The sequence below is a fragment of the Sinohyriopsis cumingii genome, chromosome 1 (assembly GCF_028554795.1).
Source record: "Sinohyriopsis cumingii isolate HCF-2022 chromosome 1, ASM2855479v2, whole genome shotgun sequence".
NCBI classification, from domain to species: Eukaryota; Metazoa; Mollusca; class Bivalvia; order Unionida; family Unionidae; genus Sinohyriopsis; species Sinohyriopsis cumingii.
In genome coordinates, this window is record NC_142961.1 from 60,564,671 (window position 1) to 60,586,097 (window position 21,427).

The 21,427-nt window shown below is 35.6% G+C and overlaps 1 protein-coding gene across 3 annotated transcripts in view; it reads left to right on the forward strand.

Moving 5' to 3' along the window:
* The first annotated feature begins 5,773 nt into the window (after positions 1-5,773).
* The window catches only part of LOC149806954 (peroxidasin-like), a 114,755-nt gene continuing 99,101 nt past the window's right edge, over positions 5,774-21,427 (forward strand). For all 3 annotated transcript variants that reach the window (XR_016421395.1, XR_016421397.1, XM_089960127.1), the window contains exon 1: positions 5,774-6,394. Coding sequence is in view for 1 of the 3 variants with exons in the window: in XM_089960127.1 (XP_089816253.1) it covers positions 6,231-6,394 (164 nt within the window). In the remaining 2 variants the exon portion in view is untranslated. The remainder of the gene's footprint in view (positions 6,395-21,427) is intronic.

A 21,427-nucleotide genomic window follows, 5' to 3' on the forward strand; every position in this document is an offset into this window, starting at 1 on the left:
AGTAAAGTGGATGTGATCACTGAATACAGTAATCGGAGAAGGAATTTAAATGGTATACACTTCATAGTGCTGCAAAGCCAGTATCAAACACAAACATTTCGAGCTGAAAGGACTGGTGCGCTTTTAAGTATGGCCTTTATCGTGTTAAAAGCCAACTGATATTTTTCTGACAATCAAACTTAGTTTTCTCACTCAACAAATTGGTAATGGATTTAGCAATTATAGAAAATTTGAAGCAAATTTCTGATAATATCCAGCCATATCCAAACATCGCATCAGTTGCATTCTTACTAATAATCCCAGGTAATTCAGAGTGAAGCTTAACCTTAACTTATGTAGGTTTCACTTGACTATGTCCTACGATTTATCCTAGAAATGTAAAACATTCACGGCAAGACCCATTTGTGCCAAAATTAGTTGTCAAAGTTGAATCACTGAATCTATAAAAGAATTCCGAAATAGTTTCCAAGTGATCTTTCCAAGTGTCATTGTCATCGATGTAAGAGATATTATTGTAGGGACCACATGTAATCGTGCTCATTAAAGGTTGGAAAGTACAAGACGAACCTTTCATTCCAAGCGGCATCACTTTATATTGATAAAGTCCATCTGGAGTTGCCATTGCCAAAATCCCTTTTCTTTCTATTAGTGGAACGTCCCAGAAAACTTCTTGACATGTTTTAAATTTTCAATTTTGAAATTGATCTTTGGCAATAGAAATTAATCTGTTTTGATCAGACTTTTCACTTTTCTATGTTCGGTGCACATGCGGAAAGTATTATCTGGTTTAGGCACAAGAATACATGGTGACCTCTAGTCACTTGGTTCTATGAAATCATTCTCCAGCAACTATTGAATTTCTTTTCTCAAACAGTCTTATTTGCGACGGTTCGTGCTGTGCGGATGCTGTTTCAAATGTGTGGAACATGAAATTTCAATATCGTGAAAGATTTTATATTTGTTCCTGTTCGAACATCTGGAAAAAGTGCTCATATTTAAATATTAGCTGTTTTAGTTTCCTTTTTCTTGTAGCTGCAGACGTGGAATTTCCTGGTCCAGATTATTCAATACTTTTTAATTCCCAAGATTGGTTACACCAAAGTCAATACAATCCGATTGCATTCCATCGCTTAAATCCTACCCTTGTGGGACAGATGCAGCTAAACTAACTGTATGATTAACAATGCTATCTCTATAAATATATTCATTTAGCATATTTACATGATAAAGTTGTATTTATTTTCGGCTCCAATGAGTGTTGATGATATAATTTGGTCATTTACTTTTGGTACAACTGTATAAGAACGTAGTACGTAGGCTGAGGAAGGTTTTGAGGTAAAGACAAGACAGCCAAAACGCTATCATCAGGCTTAAAGCTCATTTCCTTTGTATTTTTGTCTTATTTTAATTTCTGTTTTGACTGAGAAGAGTGAAGATTAGTTTTCGCTACTTCATAAGCTTTTGACAACTTCTTGTTTACAGTATTCCACAAATAAGTTCAAATGGACGAAATCCTAATGATTCTTAAATTGATACCCAAACAGAAAACAATAGTAAATTAATACCTTCAGCATCGTTAGCGGTATTAAAGAAATATGACCAATTTGATGAAATCTTTGTAAAGCTTATTGACTTTCGGGGTGAAAGGGTGAAGGTGTAAATTGCTCGATGCCTAATTTGTAACGTGTCGGCAAATTCCAGACATAAAATTGTACCTCTGATCAGATTTCACAGAGTTGGGAAGGCTAAATTCTGTAAAGCACTTTATCAAAGCTTTTACTATGGTTTTAGGTTTTATGTTCCTCAAAGGAATTGTGTCTGCGTATGCTCACACTAAGTTCTACATGTATTGGTTGCCTGACTTCGTCTTAGATACCATTGGCAAGTGTGACAAGATCTACGGTATGACATTCATCACTTTTAATTTTAGGCCAATAAAAATAATTTAAGATCTTGTGGTAGATCTCATTGACCCCTAAATGACCAGTCAAAAGAATTCATGGGCTAGACTAAGAATATTATGCCTATACGCTTTTGACCAACAATTTGATAGTTCACTGACCAGTCTTCAATTGGTACCTCAAGTGGTCTATATTACCTCATAACGACCCCATTGATAACAAATAATAAACAGGCTGTTACTTCAGTTTCCCTAATTCGCCTCTGAAAGAAACAGGAACCCTCAGGATCTTGCCTTTTGTCACCCTGATTAGAATAAAGAAAATGGGTAGTAGAAAGATTATTACTGCAATCAAAATATCTTAACTGGTCCGCAACAAAGTGGCCTTATCAAAAGCATGACCAATGCATGTGTCAGCTAAAGGAATAATTTCCTGATCAACATCGTTGTCAAGAGCTTCTTTACCATATTTCTAGTAACTGCATAAGCTGCGCATAAATTAGTGACTTCTTTCTCAGTGGGATCGATTATCTGATCGGGTAAAAAAGACTTGTCAGATACAAGTGGATTAACCACAACCATATCTCCAGCTAGGATATTACGCATACAGATGAGTAAAGACGAAACTGTTCGGACAGTCACTCATCCTGAGACTAAGTGTAATGACAATTTTACAAAATGGAGAGGTACATTAACAAATCAACGCGCTAATCCCTTAGCAAGAACACTCTCATTAGAAGAATACTTCACAGAAAAAGACAAAGTACCTGATAATAAAAGATTCTGAGAAGCTCCTGTGAGTAGTATAATAAAATGGTGATTCTGGACCAAAAGTAGGACAGCCCTTTTATCTTATAGGATGTGGGCGGTGGACCATCTGAACTATGGGGTGATGCATGGGGGTTCTGGACAAAACGTAGGAATCCCATGGTATTCTAATGAATTGGTGGTTCTGGACCAAACGCAGGAAGGCCATGAGGGGTGGGGGTTGTGGAACAGGTGTTGGTGATCATAGCGATGTTGGTTCTGTACCATGTAGGTTCTGGACCAAACGTATGAGTGACAGTAAGTAAGCACAAACTAATGTATGTTGACCTGGCCGCGGTCTGATGTTTTTATATCCAAACGCCAACGTTTGACAGAGAGTTTGAGCTACGCTTCACTCCTTTCAAAATGCAAGTAATCGCACGTCCATTTTCAGAAAAACATTGTGGTAATCCCCGAGAGTGTGGAACCAAATGTTTGGCACACCACGAATATTCATCGTCGACAATATTGGACAGATTTAAGTGGGGCTAAAACGCGTCTTTGAGAGAAAGAGAAGTTTCTTCAAATGGCGAACATCGATGTACTCGTAAGGATAAGTTTCTTTTTACTTCAGGAAATTATTTGTTCCAAACCGGCGCCGTCGAAACAAACAAGGATAGGACAATGTTTTGCCAGATCGTCCAATGAAACTGACATAATACTGGATTTTAATACTTCTCTAGCAGCGGATGAGTCATTGCCGTCACGATAAAGCAACAATTGTACCCTAGTAGACTATGCGGTCTCTGATTTTCTTATCGTGCGGTTCAAAATAATCTTCGCAAATGTGACAACGATCTGCCGATTTATGCTGTCGTTGCTGTTTTGGTGTGAGCGGAATCAGCGGCGCTGATTTTTTCTAATGTCGGTAATTCATTTATACTCAGACAAGAGCTGCTCTGCTAAAAGAATGCTTTCTTTTGAATAGTGAGATAACACAAATTACATGATTATTACGATTTTTCATAATCCCACATCAGACTTGCAGCAAAACGTGATGATTTACAAGTGTTGCGCGACGGAGCTAATAGCGTTCTTAATAGACACAGTAAAGACCAAAAACCTGCCCCCCTTCTCTCTCTCTCTCTCTCTCTCTCTCTCTGCAACTGCATTTGCCTTTCTTTTTTCATCAACTGCATTTGTCTCCCTTTCATCTTTTTCTGATGCTGAGGCTTTCTCAACTCTGTTCCCATCTGGTGTTTCAATTTAAATTCAATTAGTTTCATTTCACATCCTTACTAATCAAATTCAAAGCACTTTTATCCAAATAAATTCTTTTTCACCAAATATTGGATTAAATGTTTCATCTTTTTCCCTTAAAGAAGGCTTTGCCTCCGAAAGACCATATTGTTTGGTAAGGTGGTGCAATTCATCCTTTTTTCAAAGACTCTGACCCATCCTGTGTAGGAAGATGATATTGTGAAAGCTTGTTGGTTTCACTATAGATTTCTCAAATATGGGAAAGCAAAACGCCTGAGACTCCGAAAATTCCGAAACATGGTGAATTTAAACTTCAAAAATAAAGTTTACTTAAAATATTTTAGAGAAATTCGTTTCCTGGACGAAAGCCACCAATTTTCTGTTTCGACTCTGTGGTCTTAAACTAAGTAACAGAAAAGAGCGAAAACCAAAACGTTTGGAAAAAATTCATCAATTTAATCCCTAGAATACAAAGTGATCATTTCTTAAAGAACTTATAGCGTTGTAAATTAAATCCAGAATAGTCCTAAATGAAGTTCCAGTTGAATCCTACATATAATCCGGCATTTAATATGATGTGTAGATGTGTTCTGGAGTTCGCAGCCGTTTGAGGAGGTTCTGATCTCGAGTTTCTTATATAAACTGGTGGACGTATTGGGGTTAGGTTTAGAGTATCCATCTCAACATTTGCAAGACCAGAAAGAAGTTGCCGTTCTATTTTGCAAGCTTCGTGAGTACGTTTGATAGAAAGATACGACCTATCTTGTATTTTTGGTGAGTAACGAAGTCGGTTTCATGAATTATTTCTTCACCATGCGTTAAAGACAATATCTGTTAGAATTTTGTCTCTTGCCAGAAATTATAATATATGGTTCTGTAGAATTTAGTTTGATGTAAACTCAAACATCAACAAAACCAAACATGAAATATCGCCTAAACTAAAATAGGACTATACTGGCAAGGACAAACATGCATTTAAATTCAAAACATTTACTTAGGCTTATCGAAGAGGTTAATGTGTCCCTAACTTTCCATATCAAGGTGATATACAATCTTTTTAGAACCTTCATTTTCCGTATCTGTCGTAATCGCAACGAAATAGGTAGGTCGTACTGATATTAGCCAAGTCAACTTTAATTTAATGGAAGCTCGTGTATTTGTTCTACTCAGACATATTTTGACGTGGTCTGCATCCACCCGAGAAAAAAAAAATGATGGCCGTTTTAAGCGAGTGCAGTTTAGGCAAAACATTTCAATAATGTTTTAAGAATTTATCACGTGTTGCCGTTCACTGTCATTTTATATACATTTAGCAGAATTTTAGCATATTTATGCTTGATTTTTATGTTGTAATTAATGTTTACATTTATTTGAAGGGTTTTTATTTTCTGCAATTGTATGCAGTTCATTTTAAAAAATTTCGAACTTTACCTTTACTTGGCACACGGTCACTTTTGTGCTGATGTGCCGTAAAGCACTACTACACGCTAACGTTCTTTCTTGTACTGATTTTATTTGACTTTTGTAAACCCATGTTCTCGGTCTAGTTGATCGAGTTGATTTCTGCAATAAACGGACGAGGTATGAATCCGGGGTGGAGATGAAAGTAGATCAACACAATATGATTCGTTTTCTTTTATTTCAGTTGAAAACTATCGTGGAAAACTAACATTTTCAGTTGAAAATTATCGTGGAAAACTAAGCGCACATTAAACGATAGACATCACTGCCGGGAGCTATGTCTCGTCTATTTATCGTGAAAGCAAGAACTTGAGATCACAACATTCGTTTTCTGAGAGCTGTCACTCACCCCAGGGGAGCAATCCGGAGTTCGCAAGATCCAATTGTTTTTCACAACGGGGAGTAGCCTTATAACGTTCGCACCTACCGATTTCTGTTCTATGTAGAAACTGACAGCGACGGTATGTAGGTAGGGGCTACCTACAACTTATACCTCGCCCACTGTGTTGTCTGCACTGGTACCCTATTGAACTGTATATGTCTTATATACCTTGAAGTTTGTTGACTTTTGTAGTAGGGATACAATGATTCATAGCGTGACGGGGGTGGTACGGACTAATTTAAGCTCACATGCTGTACTGCACGCCAGCAAGGCTTATTAGATCGCGATGACACGAGTGTGTGAAGAAAAAGTTAACTTGGCTTAGGAGTGCACAGTTAACTATCTCCAGTTTAGAGAGCAAACTACACTAAAGCGTTATTCGTGGACTGTATACTTGCTTTAGTGTTGTTCTCACTACACTCAGTTGACGCAGGGAACATTATTTGAGTATTAGTCTGCTACGTGATTTTTTTTTTCAAAATGAAATTGGAAAGCGGGATTTTAGTCTTTCTAAGTTTTACCTGGAGTTTAATCTGTGCCCAATCAGTGTGCCCTAGCCGGTGTTTGTGTTTTAGATCGACAGTACGATGTATGTTTCTGCAAATGGACCGTGTACCCAAAGTGCCACCAGAAACAACTATACTGTGAGTACAGTTTTTCATGTATGTATGTATGTATGTACGTATGTGTGCGTGCGTGCGTGCGTGTATGTGTGTATGTATGTATGTATGTATGTACGTTTCGTTTTGTTTCTGTTCTGTCCTGCACTATTTTTTTCCTAGTTCTTTTGGCTATAAAACATACATTTTTTCATGTATATAATTGATAGTTTTGTACCCGGGATGACGTTTGCAACAGTACAAATTTGGAATCGGATCCATTCTTAGCGTTGTTTTAAGTATAATGTCATCACTGCGGTATTAAACATCACGGCCCCCGACTACGCTCGCGGTTATTGTTTATTCAATCTGTCAAGTGGGACCCAGCAAAACCAGTACACTTTGTTATTGTCATAAACACAGATAGGACCTTTGGTCTACAATGTGCTCCGGGTTATTGTAGACAAACACAGATTTAGAAGTTCAAGATTTATGAGGCAGCGGTGGATTAAAGGTGAAGAAGACACAATATACAATGATTTTACTTATCAATATGGGCCCACAAAACGGCAAGATTAAATTTTAAAACAAAGCAGAATTAGAAATAAGCAAGTACATTGCTTAAAGTCCAAAGTTCTTGTTCTTTTTTAGGCGCTTTATCTTCACGCATTTGTAATGATTACTGAATTTGTACCAAGGTGAATACAGTGGTTACGTAATTATGTCAGCATGAAAAAGATTAAAGTCACCATTGATTGGTCAAAAATAACCAATAGGATCACATAAATTCGTACAAATTTTCTGATCGTGTAATTATGTAACGGCCTGGATGGAATTAAGAAGTATATACCCAGGATAAGCTTTTCTGAAGAGTAAATTCACCAGTGTAAAATATATTTAGGAAGCACGGGCACCTGCTACATTAGAATATGTTTTTAAAATCAACGTATTTTATTTTTACTATGAAAATTAATTCATTTATAACGCATGAAATCTGATCATTATCATTTCGGTTATAAACCCCTAATGCCTTCATTGGGGGTGGGGGTGCGGAGGACGTGAATCTGCAGACTTAAATATTTTTTATGACTGTGATTCATACACACCAAATTTGAAATCTGAGTGTATTGAAACGGAAGGTTAGTTTCTTTAATTGGATACAAGATGGCGCCGAATTTAGCAGACCAGAAAGTTCATTAATCGTCCAGCAGGCGTAAACTATTATTCGAGGTGTATGGAAATGGTTCACGATATACTGGAAAAAGAAAGTGTTTCATTTTAGAATAAATTTTTACCTGATTTTACTATTATACAAAGATTTTTTTTTTTTAGATGGGCGTTCTTACACTTTTTAATGTACGGTATAAGTCGTCTTGGTCATCTGTGAGCAGGAACAAGCTCCCTCCTAGTGGAAAATAATAATAATAATAATAATAATAATAATAATAATAATAATAATAATAATAAATTACTATTATTATTATTATTAGTAGTAGTAGTAGTATTAACAAAAAGAATGAGCAAAAGACTACCGGTTTATCAACCACAGAAACGTCGGATACTAAAACATTATGTCCATTCATTATCACTTGAATAAATGGTACTAACGAGACAATAATTGTGTGTGTTATACTCAGTGGAAAATATTTTGGGTGGATACGTTCATTGCTTCAAATGAACATCTAGATAACGCAGTGACGCATTGTACGCAATCATGTAACTGGAGTGTCTGATAGTTTCCAGTTATTTATCGTAACCTTTTTAGTTCTCGATCGACTCTAACTTAGGCAGTCTCATGGTTATATCACCTTCTTCTTCCTTACGTGACAACAACAAATGAATTCTTTTTCGTTAGAGTTTTTATATGCATGTAATTACATGTACACTTAGAGAAGTTAAAAGCCGAACCCATATATAATGGTTGATAGTTGTATGGAGAACTTTGAAAGTTTGACTGTTTCGGGTACCTGGGTGTACGTTATTGCCTTTTGGAGCAATGTTGAAAGATGACGGATCAGGTTCGCCCGTGCTGAGAGTGTCTTCATGAAAACTTAAGCACTGTATAAGTATTAAACTGACATCGACCTGAGATGTTTCTGTTGTGATCCAAACAACGTCTTTTACCTCAACATAACGAGTTACCCATTGCAGTTGACATGATTATATACACAAGACGACAACCTGGTATATCTATGTTGTCTTTCTAACATATTGTCACAGTATAGCAACACGTGTATGTAAATTTAGTGTCGTATTTTGATACATAATTATGTCAACAAGTTGCAGTCGGTAACTAGTTAAGCTGACGTATAGGACGTCGTCTTGATGACATGTGGGACAGGTTAATATGTCCATAGATGGCGGTTATCTTAGCACTAAAGGAGGTACATGGGCATACCAACATATAGATAAACAGCTCCATTCTCGTTTGCATTTAATGCAGCAATCGCGTCAAAAACCACAAATGATATAGTAGCATAATCACCTGTAATTTGCATCATGAATAAAGAAATGGGGGATAATTTATGATCTCATTTTCCACACTCAAAGGTCAAAGCGAATATATAGATTAAATGGCACACTATTAGCCTGCGGTACGGCTGGCTATACGGCTATGCGTGCTTACATGAAAGTGAATTGCTTGTGACAAATCGAATTTATTAAATATAAAATGTGTAATAAATACTCATTTGCATAAGTTTTTTGTGTGGGGGGAGGGGTGTTGGGGGCACTTTTGTAAGAGATAATTTCTTTTCCGAAATCGACGTCTTTCCAAAATACACAAAATGATGTCATTTTCCTTTGACGTCGTTTAGTCCATTCCTGTTATGCGACAATACAGCAGTCGATTGCAAGTGACGCGAAATTTTGTCAGGTGCTATAAAGTTTGTATTTTATTTTTTGGACACAATGTTTATTTCATGTGAAAAAGTACACGTCTTAACAGTGTTTGGAGTATCTTGGTAAAACTTTTGAGTCTACGCAGCAAATAATTTATATTTATCTTATTGTAGTGAAAAGCAGTAGATTCTTAGAGTAGACTGCATAACTATGACAGCTTTATAAACTGGATCCGTTTGTGTGTGTGTGTGTGTGTGTGTGTGTGTGTGTGTGATTTGGATTTTTAAAGTAGCCTTCACAATTTTTGAGTCATATCGCTATGATGTCTGCATTGTGGCAGTTTATAGCGATGTCTAGCACTGGGGCATGATGCCGCACACATGTAGCTTAATGTCCCACCCAGTCACCAGGCCGACCCGTCCTAACACTAACCTCTTAATGCTGAGCGCATAGAGGAGCAGCTGTCAGTACCATTTTTATAAGTCTTTGGTATAACTTGGCGGGGGTTCGAACCCGCGGCCTTCCGTATCCAAGGCGGACGCTCTAACCACTGAGACCACTGGAGCGGTGGATCCTTGTGTATCTTCATAATCAGAATTCATCTCCATGTTTTATAAATTGTTTATCATCGTTGTCTTTGCGTACAAATTGTTTCGTTCGACATGGACTTCGTTTCAAACACCGAATTGGTAGACCAAAGTAGAGGCGAAAAACCAGATGATGTTTAATGACGTGGCAACTATATTATCATGGCGACTTTCGTAGTCCAAACTATGGACTCAAATATTTGAAATTAACTGGGCATATCTGTTAAACTGCCCAATGGATTTTAATAAAAGTTTGGTATCTATTTCCATTCAGCGGAATTTGTTATATATTTCCATTCAGCGGTGTTTGGTATATATTTCCATTCAGGGGAATCTGGTATATATTTTCATTAAACGGAATTTGGTATATATTTGGTATATATTTCCATTCAGGGGAATAGCAGTAATTTGATGCATACATGGGCGGTTGCTACGACTTCGTTTTTATTCGCTTAATATATTCATTCAAAGCGCATGTGAAAATAAGAGTTCATTTGCCTTTTTTTACATGACTTTAAATCCAAATAAGCATGCTCACAAAAACACGCATAAATACACATTAATCTCTAGTTAATTCAGCTGTAGGCTAGGCAAACAGAAATAGTAGCAGTCTTACGAATATTTACAGTATACGTCTCAACAATAACCAGCCTTTGAACAAACCAGCAAAATCCGTCTATTTCAATATTTAATGATTTATAAATTAAGAAATCGCATATAGCAGGATGACCGTGAGTAAGATTTATTGCCTGGACGGGCAATGTTTAATGACATTGTGGCGGATACAACATGCACGCAGCTTATTCAAATTCAGTATCACTCATTACAAATATTTGTGAAATGAAAAAGCAATGTGATTACCGTCTTTACGCGCTTAGATGACAACTCCAACTGCAAACTGCACAGAACCAGATCTACTGGCGCGTAAAGCACCGGTAGATCTGGATCTGTGCAGTGTCTTAGGAAGAATCAGTAGAACAAGCAGCATAGACCCTTATCTGCAGGCGTATTATGCTACGGCAGAACAAGATCTGTGTTGTTTGCAGTCTAACTAAACCTATAAGCGAGTAAATACTTTAAATGTTATCCTCCATATTTCACCTGTCAATTTAAGTCCACCCTATTATCCTCCATATTTCACCTGTCAATTTAAGTCCACCCTATTATCCTCCATATTTCACCTGTCAGTTTAAGTACCCCCCCCCCATTATCCTCCATATTTCACCTGTCAATTTAAGTCCACCTTATTATCCTCTATATTTCACCTGTCAATTTAAGTCCACCTTATTATCCTCCATATTTCACCTGTCAATTTAAGTCCACCCTATTATCCTCCATATTTCACTTGTCAATTTAAGTCCACCCTATTATCCTCCATATTTCACCTGTCAATTTAAGTCCACCCTATTATCCTCCATATTTCACCTGTCAATTTAAGTCCACCCTATTATCCTCCATATTTCACCTGTCAATTTAAGTCCACCCTATTATTCCTTTTGGAAAATCTAGACAGTTCATATCCTGATTGCTTATGCATATAATATTTCCTACTACTACTGCTCTTGTTATTACCGCTACCACAAATACAGTAATACTAAAGTCTGGTTGGCTGTCTGTATACGCGCGTGTGTGCGTATGTATTTATGTATATATGTATGTATGTATGTATGTATGTATGTATGTATGTATGTATGTCTTCAAAGTGGTTGGAACTTAAAGAAGATTAGGTAGCAACAATGAATTTTTATGTTCCAAATTAAATAGGTTAATATTTATCTCATCCTGTCCATTACAGTGTCCATTGAATCCTCTCTCAACAGAGACTTTGTGCCAGCAAAACTAGTATTCGTTCAGTTCTTGTGAGGGAGCGATGAATTTAATAAGCCATTCGGGATCGAACATGGTATATCAGGACAGAGTAGCGAGCATATACTTTAAATATACCTCTTAAAGCACATTTTGTGACAACGGTAGTTTGCTTTCTTACAACAATAATTCGATTTGACTCACTCTACGGATGTTTCGGCATGAACATAGAGTATGCAACAGTGTTCATGAATTGTCCATTTTGACTTGTCATCCAGATCCTTCATACGTACGTGATACTGCTTGGTCAATTTAAGAATGAGAATCAATGGCTTTCCTCGAGCGCTAACGCCGGCATTTAACCAGTCAGAAACTGTTGTTTGACTCTTTCGAAGAGGCTTTGGTTTTACTGGCTAAATTTAGACCCTTGACATTGATTCTAAATAAAATCCTTGTAAACCGCCATGCTTGTTTAGGACTTAGTAGTTTTTGCTAGTAACGTTATCGTATATTCCCACGAATTTCAAAGTTTTTTTAAAATTCACAGATAACAGAACCGGTAGAATTTTAAGGCAATTAAAACCAGACGTTTCTACTTACAGGAAGCAAGTTTTAGTACATACCAATTTAATCTTAGATGACCGAGCTGGGGTTCAATAGAGATGTTCAACCTCTGACCCCGCATCGCACACCTTATATATATATATCACCTAGTGCTCGGGTTTGTAAGCTTCCATTCAGTGTTGGAGAAATACAAATAAAAATCGGTTCTGAGTAGCAGGATAGCAGGACGATTTTTAAGTTATTTTAGAAGGCTATGTGTTTTAATTTCGTTGCTTTCGCTGTAAACGGGATTAAGATGACGTTGGTAAGGCTCTTGCTCAATCGCATTTGACGTTGGCACAGAAAGCTTATGAAGATCACGTACGTTGACATGCAAATTGTAAAGCTTCAAAACCTCACATGAATCATTCTTCATGCGTTTGTTCTGTCTCTCGCTTCCGTCGAATTCCCTTTGACCTCACTTTTACTTGACATGTGGCAAATCTATGAACTAGCTTAGGAAAATAGGATTCACTTACTTAATATGTGTTTTTTTTGTTGTTGAAATCTTTATTAAATGTCATGTGCTGAACATGTTTATATATCCACTTTCAACCACGTATGTCTGTAACATGTTGTTTTTTTTTGGTTATATATATATATATATATATATATATATATATAATAAAAACCATTTTCATGCATTAACTTGAAAATAACCATTGGTTGAATTTTATCAGTACTGTTGGCCAATAAACAAAATGATAATGTTGTGACAGAGGTATTAGGAATAAAAAAGGTATTATGTAAAACTGTTCATTTTAGTTCATACCGGCGTGGATTATTCTGCCATATCGGGGTTTATAATCGGAGATATTGATTAATGTGTCAGAATTATTAATCTAAAGAATAAATAACGAATGTCTTTGATTTTGATGACGAGATTTAAGATCGTGTTTTAAGGATAATGTATATTCCAACATTTATTATTACATGTTGTTGTCAATTATTTTCTGCGATCGTAAAGATTGACGAAATGCTATTAAAAAAAAAAAAAAAACAACATGGTTTAACCGCAGATATTTCAGCTTATGAAACTTTCGTGTTGGTGAAAATCGTTTCAAATTTGTCTGTTCAGAGCACGTTTTAGAAATTTCCACAAATTTCAAAAAAATTCAAAATTAGTAGTACGTCATTGTTGAAGTTATGCTAATTATTAAATATTGTTTAGTTTCTGAATTATTATTTTCGTAAAACATCTATGAACGCACTAAACTTCAATCAAGTGATAGTTTTCAACAACATTAAATTTGCATAAATGTCGACACAGCTAATTTTGGACACATGATATAGCCGTCGATGCGAATTTAAAGAGGACTTAGAAAAGACCATGCTTATATATTTGTGTATGCAATTGTAACATTGTTCTTCAACAAGAAAACTGATATTTCAATAATAATAATAATAATAATAATAACAAGAAGAAGAAGAAGAATATTTAAGTGCTTTTGTAGTACGAGTCATTGTTGTTAGTGTATTTTAAATTTTTGAAGGGCACCGACAGTCTAAAAAATATTGTAAGCTAATCTTCATAAGATATTAAAACAAGAAAATATTTGAAGAAAAGGCCATCTAAGGGTTTGCCTCTAGGTTTCTTTCTGCGCGAGGAAGCTGCCTATATTAAGAGTGAAAAAGAAACAACAAGTTATTTTGGTTACAACCTTCTTTAAGTTACCCTCAGATCAAATGTCAACCGTTCATCACGAGCTATGTGAATTTCAGGTATTACATCAGTATCTTCTAGATTAGATTTGATATGTGTTACGTCGAAATTGTAGAGTAATCGCTTGGTACCGTCCTGTTTGTACACACGTGCGATTGTGTGGCTATATCATATGTAATTCTAATATTACTTCGATGTAAGGACGATACGATGAATAATTATTCTTTCCTACGTTGACCACATGATGTAGCTGTTGTTATATATATATATATATATATATATATATATATATATAGATATAGATATAGATATATATATATATATATATATATATATATATATATATATATATATATATATATGTGTGTGTGTGTGTGTGTGTGTGTGTGTGTGATTACAGCAAAGACAATAATATATAAGTATAAGAAGAGCTTGGAAGAAATCCGCGGTAGCTCCTTTGCTAGAGCGTCAGACTGATTTTCCAAGGATCGTGGGTTCGATACCGCCCAGGCCAGACCGAGTCGGCTGCCTCTGTATGCCATTGGGAAAGGCTCTTAGGTTGCATTTCCTCGGCATGTTTGTAACCAATTTTGTTAAAAAATCCTGTTTTATCCAACAAAAACAAAAAAGAAAAAACGGCTTTATATTCCTACAACTATGGCCCACGCACATAGTGTTATTGAGATAGCATTTATACATATTGACAGGAGGAGTATCAACAAAGAGAACCTTATCTCTATATTCAGGTTATGTGAGAAGACATGGTAATGTGTGGTAATATGAATCATGAACTACATAGACGTTCATCCTCTTGGCATATATTCCACTACTTGGAGAGAGAGAGAGATTGCATATGTGGTTTTCTATTACATAGTATAAGATCATATGTATTTCTAATATAGCTTGGTGAAACTAAAGTGATTTCAAAAATTTCTATCGATTTGTCTATTTTATAAGTATGTCAGCCCTTTTAAAAATTTTGTATTAGTAGGTATTTTTTATATGGGGAATGTGATAAAAGGTTTGTTTTTAACTTTCTGGCCTATCTCAATTGCATTGTTTGGAATAAAAAATTGTTTCAACCATGTGTCTTTTTATGATGAAAATATGGCACTGAACGGACAGACTAAGGAATGTTTGTCCGTCTGCAACGATCAAGGCGGAACTAATGTCGCCCATGTATTATTGCTGCCATGGAATGTAGTGTCATCATGGTCAGCTAGAGGCATGCAGTTTGATGGATGCGATCCACTCAATAAGAAAGACAAAGCTCTCACAATTCACACACACACACACACAGATATATATATATATATATATATATATATATATATATATATATATATATATATATATATATAATAGTAATAATAATAATAAAAGTAATGATAATAATAATAATAATAATAACAAGGGCTTTGTATAGCGCCTAATCTTTAGAAGCTCTAAGCGCTTTACAACATTAGACAGCACCTATAACATAAAAACATATATAATGATATGATTACCGAAATAAAACAAACACCATGAAATTAGAAAACATAAAAAACATGCTGAAAATATTGAAGGTGAAATAAGTGAGTTTTAAGATATATATATATATATATATATATATATATATATATATATATATATATATATATATAGAGAGAGAGAGAGAGAGAGAGAGAGAGAGAGAGAGAGAGAGAGAGAGTTTTAAGAGCACTTTACATACATATATATAGACGACTTTCCAGAGCCACTCAAATAAAATACTTTTCTTCTAGCTTGCCCAAATAAATTCAAGTGCTAGTTCCCAAGTCACAACAAAAGAATAAAGGAATAAGTGACCACAGTTTTAATGAATAGAAGAACTATGTCCAATCTACTTCATAATTTATTACAACAGAAATAAATACTCAGAATTTTCATCAAGTAGTTGAATTGTTAAAGCTCAGAGAGGGAGAGGGGGTGGAGGGAAAGGGGGCGAAAAACTAAAAGAGCTATAGAGATCACAAAACAGCTGTAAAAGCAACATGTGAATTTTTATGCTCGAATAGATAAAGGCGGTAGGTATGCCTGGAATGAAAAGGCCATGCACACACGGCAGTCTCACGCTAGAACTAAACTTTCTTGCCAGAGGTCCAGATTAACAACTGTTTTTTTGTGGCTGCTATTGTATCTCGACTCGCATGGATAATATTTCGAAACTGTCTCCTTCACCTTCGCACCTTTCAACAGGAGAAAAATGTAGAATGTTTCCATTTCGCTCGAAAAAGATCATTTGAAACATATTTAGATATCAATGAACATTTACTAACAAAAGCGCAGGTTTAAGTACTTTGTATGGAAATGTTGAAACGTGACTCTTGGAATTTGGAGAGAAAAGATATACTGTTATTTTATTGGAAAATTAATTAGGGCAATGGCGTCCAACCTATTTTGGCTGGGGTCCAAAGCTTATAAAATGCTTATAGTCGCGTGCTGCATGAACCAGAAGAACAATCTGTTATCATTAATTATATTAATTAAAATGTTTTTTTCCCCTCAAAATAACTGCCTCGGGTTGGTCACGCCTGCATTATGGTATGTTGCTGGAGTGGCTGACCTTAAGATGGCATCTGAGTAACCAGTCGTTGGGGGAAAAAATCTCTGGAATGACTGGCTTGAAAATGACATCTCATTATATTGAGGGAGATAAGTATATGAGAAATTTACTGGGACATTTAAAGGTGAAGTACGGGTTTAGTTATAATATACGAGTCTTTTGTCTTTTAGATTTATCAAATGTCTGACTCAAGTTCATTTGTGCAACTAACCCTAAGTTCTTGATGAATTATTTTAACCATGTTCAAATATTATGACCGTCACCAGAACATATTCGTTTCGATAAACAACTTTACTCCTGCAATTTGTGCTTGCGGGTTTGCGCAACTATTCCGTTTGTATTGGATTTTTTTCTTTTTTAAGGCTTGCTGTGAATTATGGTACAACCAATGATCATGATCTAAAGAGACACGTGTTGAAAAAGTGTGTATTCGTATGATTTTTGAGAAAGTTATTGGCCTATTTTAATTAATTAATTTTAGTTTTTGATGGCCACTACAAGTACCCCCTGCAGAATTTTTAGTGAGTTGCTGTGCAATTTTTGTTAAGGTCTTCATGAGAAGATATGCGTGATGGAAAAAAAAATATTGTATTCACCATTATTTTCCGATGAGTTATACGATGTTTGGGACTATGGATTCTTCTCTATCACAGATTATGGCAAGAATGTGGGAGAGGCTTGGGATATATTTGGCTGGCAAACTGTTCACCATTCCCCTAGTTGGTGTGACATATATACAAGTGAAGAATTAACAACATTTATCCACATATTTCATTTATAAATTAAAATTCATCACACTATGTGAGGAACGCATGACGACAAATTAATCATGTCAATTAACACATTCTGTCCTTCGTCAATATATTGGTCGGATTTTGTGAAATACGAGTCAACAATGTGTATCCTTGGACAGGAGTGGACAAAAGATTGCCCGCGCCCTGGAGAAAGTTGCCCATGCCTGTCCCAGGGCCTTCTCACACCAATAAAATATCATTCTCATTAAGTACTATTTGTACAGGTTGATTTATAAATAAGCTTATCTGTTTTTCAATTTCTTTTTGTTTTACATTTTACGTCGCAGATATTTACGTCATCTACATGAAGAAAAGTTTATTGTTCTCTCCCTATTTTGTATCAGTTATGTGTAAAGGCGATCTTCTTTGCCACTTTTGAAAATACCAAATTCCTAACACATAAATAATTATTTTGACTAATATCAGTCTTTGTAAAAAAAAAATATGTGCCCAAAAATTTGGATATACATGTAAATAGTCTGAGGAACGTAGACTCGTATGAAAACATCCACATCCAAGTCATTATCACTAGCGGTTTGTGGCAGTGGTACGTTCCGTAAGAGAAAAGAGATAACTTGGCTCGTCTCTGAGCACGTGAATAGAACCGACATTGTATTGTCCTGGCATAATTACACTTTTTCCCACACCTTGTTTATTTGATTAGCAAAACGTGTGGAACTTGGTACAGTTGCTTAGACGCAAGAGTAATTCAGTGATAGCAAGTTTGAAGTTCTTTTTCCCCAGTTAATTCAAAGTTTAAATATTGATATACTCCTATTTCTTGTCCTCAAAGCCAGAAATGTTCCATCCCATTGTGTTTGAGAGAGAGAGAGAGAGAGAGAGAGAGATGATATTTATCTTCACTCCTATTTTATAATATTACGTGGAATTCAAACGGCATTCCATGTTACCGATCAGATGATTGCATACAAGATAAGAAACTGATATATGCATTTTTGAAGCCTCAACAGGCAGGCAATGTTCGCCATGCACACTTTATAATTTAAGAAACAGACAGATCAGTTAGTGCAATTAAAATTGTGACTATTTATCATGAAAAGTATTTTTCAAATAATATGATTGTATTCCTTTTTAACTGATAAGTAACAAATATTTTTATGACAGTTGGAGTCGTCATTTAAGCTTGTATGTTTGAAAGTTTCTTTTACAATAATTGATGATCCTTCTAAATCACCTGTTAGAAACTTTCAAAATTATCACAAACACCATTTCCCTTGCGACATATTAAGGATCGACACTGTTAACATTTCGTGTAGCGTAACAATCTTTAGCACAGACGTTTAGCTCAGAGATTCAACTTCGTATGCCTTCCTCAAGTTTGACTCGTTATTTACCGTTACGAATGCCATCCCATTCCCATCATTACCGCTCGGCATTGCCATAATCCAGCTCGCTTAATATGCAAGTGAAATGCACTCAGTAGAATAACTGCCCTCTCATCGTTTGACTAAGAACGAGGCAATCAGTCGGCGCAGCGTCTTATTTCACGGTCAGTCAATGAGAAGGCAATATACTCTTCCTCAAAAATATTTACGTGTAACCTACTGGTTAATTTGTAATACTTCAAATTGTGCTGCCCACCTTTGCATACTGTTTTGCATCAGCAACGATTTTATGGAAGCAGCAGCGGCAGTAGTAGTAGCAGTCCTGCACAATGAACAGATAAACATAGCACATAGCAAATAATCTATCTTGAACTATGTCTGCCTGTCTATCCGTCTACCTCTCCGTTAGCTTTAAACGACTGTAGATTTTGTTCTTGTGAAGACGCGAGTTGTATGGAAAAAGACAGAGCAGATGGTGTTTCTAAGCTTCAGTTCCTTTCCCATCTTGAGATAATAACAGTATAAAATGATGTAATTTACTATTATTATTATTATTATTATATTTGTTGTTGTAGTATTGTGTAGCAGTAGTATTAGTTATACTATTTAGAACAAGTCCAGCGGTATGAAAAAGAGGTGCCTCTCTGCCTCTCTCTCTCTCTCTCTCTCTCTCTTTATTAGCCTAGACTGTTAGACAGTGGAATATTAATTGAGAGGCGAGTTACACTGGATAGAACTTAATTACAGAGCGTCTATGAAGTTTTTTCTCCTTTCCCCATCGAGAGACTGTTCAATGTCAATTACTTAACAATCTGTCCTATTACAGTACTAATATGTCCCGTATCATATTATGTACTGTGAAAATTTATCGTTATAAAGAATCTTATGATCCGTATCATCTGTGACGTCAATCGGAAGTAAAAGCATTCGGTATTAGGCGCGATATATAAATGTTTATATAAAATCGGCAGACGACTTGGGTACCTTAAGAAGACTTGGAGAAATATTGATGCTGTATTAGAACGATGGCTGTATTGCGGTAAAGATGGATGTTCAGGTTAACCCTCTATGTAATATTTTGCCCTTAAAAGCTCTTGCCATCCAACGCTGACAAATTTCCTGTATATCCACGCACGAGTGATACGTACCACGCACTGCCTTGAAAATGCCCAATACTAGCCAAATAGTAAAAGCAGTTTCCAGGACAGAAGAAATCCGGTATAGTCCATTTAACTAACAAATATCATCATCTTAAACTTTGGAAGCAGACTAATTAGGTTAGTCATCGAGTAAATGTGGTTGGCATTAATAGATTAAAATATCATGTTTTATAAATTGACTATTTTTAAAAAGAAATATAAATTGAATCAGATATGAAGATGAATTGTTAAATAGCTTCCTGAAATGACTTCTGTTGTAACATAAAAATGATATGTTCTCAACATATTCAAACAAGAATACATGTCATGATGGTCTCTCGCCTCCAGTGATCCAGATATAATCACTTATGTCCCAGTGTTTGGCTTGTCTTTATTGAATCTAAGTATGAAGATGCTTTCACATGTGATTTTATTTGCTTGCATGCATCCTTCGTCTCAAATATAACGTCATAATTTTGGCAGCTTGTTTCCTTATTGAAGTACAGAAAAGAAAGCCAGAGACCCAAATGAAGGAACATACTGCAAAGTCAACAATATTGTCCAAGGTTGATAAATTGTAATTTTTGTCAAAGCACATTCTATAAATACAAGATTTTTTATGCAGAGCAATTTACTTAAAATGAGTGATTTTGTGATAGAAAACAACATCAACCGATTCGCGTTTTGTATCAGGCTGGTGGATAAACAACCGAGTTTTTATTGGCGTAAAAACCCATCAAGGCCATCATTCCGAGAGAGATTGTTGACTGTGCTAAGATGTAAAATCATGAATAAGAAGTCCACTCCATTGCGGAAGATTACAACATGATTTATTCCATTGTCAGAAGAAAAAAGTTGTTGTACGTCAGTACTATCGAAACGTCGCTGAAAATCATTATAAGGTTGGAATAATAAATTAATGAAGGTTTTATACGGAAGACTTTACGATTCAATTTAGTTGCCAGTTGGAACAGAAGCTGCAATGGCAGCTTTATCTGTATATAATATGCGTTTAAAATGAACATAGTCTTTGTCCAGCCTCTAATCGTACTGAACGATAAATGCATGTCCTTTGCTGAAGAGTAAAGGTTTATGTTTTAAGTAGCAAAAACTTACAGCTGATTAGGAAACACGATAATTTTGTACTTGTCAATATAGTCTGAATAAAATCCTGTATCGAATGCATTTTAACCTTCGGTGCCAACAAGCTTAACATTTGTAGACTTGATGTGAATTATAGATAAAATGTAAGTATTAAACGTTGCTTGTTTGTGTATAACACGCTAATGTGGAGTAAAGAAAGAAAAAAGAAAAAACAAGAAGAAAGACATAGCCTTTATGTATATCTCTTAACATTCGCGTTTAAGAAAGTAAATAACCCGACAATGAATGAAAACTTAATTTGATGGTTTGATTGTGCGAAGACTAGTTATTGAAGCACCATGATGTCGATTTCATTTAAATTATTATGCCAATTCAGTATAGAATGTCTATATTGTTAGAGAGGTGGAAGGATTTAGTTTTCAAGATGAAACTAGTTATATTTTACTTTTCTCGTCTCGTGCACTATTGATATTGATAACTAGTCCACATTTATAGCTAGTATATCTGAAGTCTATGAATCATCCAATACGTACTTAACAAGTTAATTTCTATCTTCATGTGCTTTTTAGCAAAAGCAAGAAGACTGGTTTCACTTATCTCTCTCAAGT